General features: G+C 47.8%; 1 protein-coding gene across 1 annotated transcript; it reads right to left on the reverse strand.

Annotated features, from left to right (window-relative positions):
* Positions 1–981: 981 nt before the first annotated feature.
* On the reverse strand, positions 982–5,372 carry LOC311356552 (teashirt homolog 3-like; the record flags this gene model as incomplete). The annotated part of the gene is made up of 2 exons (XM_084476344.1): positions 982–4,777; positions 5,348–5,372. The coding sequence occupies 2 exons, from the start codon at positions 5,370–5,372 to the stop codon at positions 1,167–1,169; spliced, it is 3,636 nt and encodes a 1,211-aa protein (XP_084332470.1). The 3' UTR covers positions 982–1,166.
* Positions 5,373–5,509: the final 137 nt, after the last annotated feature.

Genomic DNA, 5,509 nt, shown 5'->3' on the forward strand with positions numbered 1-5,509 from the left:
AAAACAATTTTATTAATGTCTTCATATATTGTGCACCAGCAGATAGTCATTAATCCTCTTAAATTAAAAATATAGAAACGATGCATAATTTAGACAGGAATTACTTTATATGTTTTTATATACATAATTTGTACACAGACCTGAATACATTAAGGTCCCTGATCGAATGACAAGAAAAGACTTCAAATTTTTATTTAATTTTGTTTTGTCTTTTCATCCGTTAGATTTTTGTTGTGTTTTTTTTGTTTTTTTGCATCAGAAAGCTACAATGTTTCAAGACTTTGGGGGAAAAAATCCAGACAAAGATTAAGCTTATGACTCTTGAGAGCAAAAGAGAACAGAACAATGTGGTCTAGGATTTGCCTGAATATGTGTCTGTGAAACATGGACATGGCAGATAAGTGTCTGTTTGTCACAAATTCATCACAACAGTCTCATTCCATTCCCAATCTCAAATCTCATGTTGATACCGTTTATCTTTAGTTGCAGAAGTGCTTCGACGTACTCAGAGGGTTAAACTTTAGGACGCTGACACCAGCATAAAATGTTTCAGAAACAAAATAAAAAAACAAAAAAGGAAACAATCTAACAAAAAACAAAAAAACTGAACAAGAGCAAGTTAAAGGAAGAACAAGTGGAATACAAAAATCAAATAATGGAAAGTGCACCAGATTTAGTTATAACGCTTTAACTAAATTGTTTCATTTATGCATGCAGCTTAATTACACCCCAGTGATGCCAAAATATAAAATAACTTTACACAAGTTTTAAAATACACATCACTTCATTTTAGAATCTATTTTTAAACCTTCATTTACTGAATACCATCAATGACAACAGCTTTTGTCTTCTTAAAAAAGCTTTTTTCCTCTCAAATAAAAAAAGCAGAAAAACACAGGTCACTTAAATGTGTTGAGTCAAGGTGAGTCAAACTCACGTTGAAAAGAAATTAACAGGAAAATAAACAACAACAATAATAACAAAACAGGAAAATTCTTAAACCATGTGCCTAAATGCAAAGCAGTAGTTGTATGGCACCTTTTTGTGCATTTCAGTCACTTTTGATGGTCCTTCAAAATAAATGTTTGTAAAAACTTAAGAGACAGGGTTGGAGTGAGGGAGAAATACATCAGATAAAGTTCAGCATTGTCCCCATGCCATCGCCTTTATTTCTCCAGCTCACACACATACATGAGGTGGTCCTCCGGGGACTTCCCGTGGGTCTTGCTCAGGTGAAGCTTGACCGCGTGCTTGCTAGCAAAAGTCCGGTTGCACAGCCTGCACTGATGCATGGCCCCGCTTCCCTCCTCGTCGGGCGACGGCGACGGGGAATTGGCCTGGGGAAGGGAGGTGGGAAGAGAGGAGGACAATGGGTGGCTGGATGGACTGAGGTTGGACAGCAGTTTTTCGGATAGTCCTTTGGTGTGGCGCTGCTGATGATGCTGCTGGGAGATCTGGCTGAGAAGCTGCTCCCCGGACAGTTTGGCCAGGTCTCGGAGACGGAAACCCAGGTGAGACTCGAGGTGGCTCACGTAAGTGGATGGCGAGCGGATCTGAGAAGCACAGTCACTACAGAAGAACACGGGGTGACCCGAGTCTAAGTTCTTTAAGAACTTAGTGCCACCCGTTCTCCTCAGCTGATACTTGACGTTGGCTAGCCAGTGGGAGATGGTTGTCATGGACAGGCCGGTGAACCGAGAGATGTGCATCCTCTCCTGGGGACTCAGGTCTGACATGATGTACTTTCCATCATTTGTCTGCCGCAGACTGGAGGCAAACTGGGCCTGAAGGATAAGGAGATGCTGTGGATTCCAGTTGGACTGGCGGCCTTTACGCTTCTGTGCAGGGGATATTTCATCCATCTCCTCCTGCGTGGCACCCTCAATGTCCGGGCGTTCACACAGGCTGCTGGGTGTGGAGGACTTGGACATGGCCTGGCTCTCCGTCAGGTTCCGAAGCATGTCTGAGATGTCTGACAAAGCATTCTCCCTCAGGGGGGAATTGGACATGAAGGAAGCTACTGCTGCAGAGGCTTTGGCCATGGTGATGGTGGCGGAAGGAGAAATAGAGGTTGGTGTGGACGTAGACGAGGACAGAGCCACTGAGCCCAGAGAGCCATTGTTGCTACTTTTGTCCGCACTCTTTCCTTTGGTCAGGTCAATGGGCTGGTCGTTGGTGTTTAGGTGCTGCTGGTAGTAGTAACGGTCCATGTGGTCGCTGCCGTGTTTTTTGGCCTGTGATGGTGGAGTGGATGCCGCCACGGCCGCCTTATCAGCCAGGCTGTTGCTCATCTTGAACAGCATGCTCATGGGATCGAGGGAAGGCAGGGCGGGCTTTGCGGCCTTTCCCAAGTGGACATTCATCACTGACTGCAGCGCACTCAGCGGGTTGACAAACGGCTGTTCCGGAGGGTGATCTGTAATGATGGCTGTGCTTCCACAAAGGCTGGAGGAAATGGGGGATGTCACGCCAGTGGAATCCACGCCGTTCTCCATGCCCTCTTTATTGGGGATGTCACCATTGGAATCTCTGTGATTGACTCTGTTGCCTAGTGCTGCTGCAACTTTGTCTCCTGCTGCAACATTATCCGGGGTATTGGAGCCACATACTCTCCTCTCTTTGGGAGATGGTCCCCTGTTTGATTCACCTGCCTCGCTGCTACAGGGTGAAGGGCTAGTGCGTCTTAGTGGGGAAGACTGCACGATTCCAGTGGGCTCCCTCATCTTTTCTTCAACCTTGGCTACCTTTTCTGTCACCTTTTTGACCAGCTCCTCCATGGCATGAAAGTTGTTCTTAGGCAGAGGTGAATTCTGTCGGCTTGGAGGGGACATAAGTGGCTGTATTTTGGCTGTTGGAGACAGGATGTCCCCACCGGGGAACATATATTTGAAAGGGGGAGTCTTGCCAGTGTTGCCCAGAGAGAGCTTCATGATGTTGGGGAGTTGGTAGGCTGCATGGATGCTTGGGTAGCCACCCCAACTGGGGGCACCATTCTGGGCTTTGTTTATAGCTGAGGTAACAGTATTCTCCAGGGACTTGAGTATATCAAACCCCCCTTTGGGACTATCATCCAAGTCCTCCTCTGTGAGATACGAATATTTTGAGGAAATGTCAAATTTCTCTTCAGTCTCATCGTCACACACTATCTTCTTCTCTTTAGTGTTGCTGTTACCATTGTTGGTAATCATCTCTTTAGTACATTCCTCTTCTTTCTCCTCCTTCTTTATCACAACAGCCATTGGTGTGGGTGAGATGCTGGTTGGGGGAGGCACAGGGGCAGGGGGAGGGGAGAAAGTTGTAGCCGCTAAGGGAACCGACTGGAACTTTTCCTCAATTGACATGGCGATTGGGGCTGGGGAGGGAGAATCAATGATAGGTTTTCCTTTTTTAATAGCCGAATTGGTGACTTTAATAAAGTGGCCGGTCACCATCATGTGGGCAGTCAGCTCTTGCAGTGTATCATGAGAACTGCCACACTCCATGCATTTGAGGATCTGTGACTTCCTTGATTCAAACTGCCAGGCATAGCTAGCTCCGTTCTGGTGTCCATACCGGTTGTTGGCTGTGATGTACGGGTTTGAGGCTTTCTGAAGAATGTCATTAGACTCAGTGAATATGTTGGGCTTGGGTGTACCTCCGTTGGAGTCAGGTGAGCTGGGGAGGTCTAGCTCGATAGGGGCTCTCTTTCGGGAAGAGGAGATGATCTTGGCAGCCACTGGTGTAACAGGCTCTTTCAGAGGCACTTTCTGGTAGTGTTTCGTCTTAATCATGTGGACACTGAGGTCCTGCAGGGATTCAAAGGAGTGGCCACAGTACATGCACTTGAGGACTTTCTGTGCATCCTCCTTCCCCTCCATCTCGAGCAAGGAACGCTTCCTCGGTTTTGACCAGCGCTTGGTGCCTTCCCTGTCCGTCTCGTAGTTATCGTCCCGGTAGTGGCCCGTCTCGTTCATGTGCACGGTCAGCTCCACTAGCGTGTCGTATGCACCGCTGCAGTCCTTGCATCGGAACTTGCTGGCACCGGTGAATATGGAGCCGTACAGTTTGGTGCTCTGTCGGTACAGCTGGACAGTGCTAAACAGATGAGGCTCTGTAGATACTGTGCTCACTGCCACCGTCGGGTTCTGGACCATCCCCATGCGGTTCTGGTGGTTCTGTGAAGCCTGCTGGAGGGATTTGGCCACGGCCGTCTGATGCCAGTCGTATCCTCCGCTCCCACAGCTGCTGCTGCTACTGCTGCTGCTGCTGCTGCTGTGGCTACGAGGGGGCTTCTCCGCGGGCTGAGCTGCTGTCATGTTCATGTTCAGGTTCAGTGTAGACCAGTAGGAGTTGGTCAGAAACGAAGTGTAGATGGCCTTCATCTTTTCCAGGCTGTCGGCCACTTGTCCTGTCGTGGATAAAATGGCGTTGTCCACGCTGGGTGGGGCGGCGGAGTTTGCGGTGGCCATCAGGACAGAGGCAGAGGACAGCAAGAGGGGATTCATGGGGTCTTTAGCCATGAGAAGGGCGTCGTCGTTTTTCAAGGACGAGATCTCAAAGTCGGACATCCTGTCACTGGACTCGCTGAGGTGCGACTCGCTGTCCAGCTCCTGACCCGAGAGGTCGGCGGCGGCAGGGGAGTCGTTGAAGTCGGCCGAGCTGGGTCGGTCTTTGAGAAGGTATTCTTTGTCCTGACACAGGAACTTGGCGGAGGGTTCCTCCCCTTCCTGGGCGGAGTCATCTCCATCCTGGTCCTCCTCGAGCAGGGCGGCCTCCTTCTCATCCTCAGGGACGTAGGCTGCAGGGACAAAGAACAAAAGGGAGAGAGAGAGAGGGTGTTGGTTAGAACTAGACTGGCAACATATGCGATAGTTCATCTTTGTATTCTAGTGCACTTCCATGACAGCTGATAGAAACACATGAGGATGCCGGAACCAGATGTACTCTCGAGTAAAGAACGAGGAAACAGAGTCAAGCAGATGCTGGGTTTCATATAACTTTTCAGTTATTGCATTTCAACATCTCCCATTCATTGCATTTACAAAATGTTTTGCCCAATTAAGTCACCTTGCACTCTGGTAAATTCTCTCTAGCCTTCAGGTCTTTGTTGTGAATTGCGGAAAATCAGTGACAGTCAGAAAAAGATGGAGGCAAGAAAAAGGAGAAAGACGCCGAGAGGGAGGGGAGGAGTTCGTTCTTCAAACAGAACTTGCCACCTTATTCTTCTCAAGGGGCAACAGCTTGAAATTAAAACTAAATTTGAAATTAATGAAGCACATTCTGGCGACGGCATTCATTTCTGAAGTAATAAATTACTTGTATCAACCTCGGAGACAGCCGTTCCTGTCTGTCAATTAATATGTCTTACGCTTCTTGTGCAGACTGGAATGCATTCCCTAACAGACACACTCACAATTTAAATTAAGCATGCATTTCCACTCATTATACCACTCAGAACCCTGCCTCCTCGTAAATAAAAATTAATGTATGTCGTTTTCCCTGGCAACAAATCTCCCCGAGCCAAACACAT

This window comes from Micromesistius poutassou (assembly GCF_964030765.1).
Source record: "Micromesistius poutassou genome assembly, chromosome: 12".
Taxonomy (NCBI): Eukaryota; Metazoa; Chordata; class Actinopteri; order Gadiformes; family Gadidae; genus Micromesistius; species Micromesistius poutassou.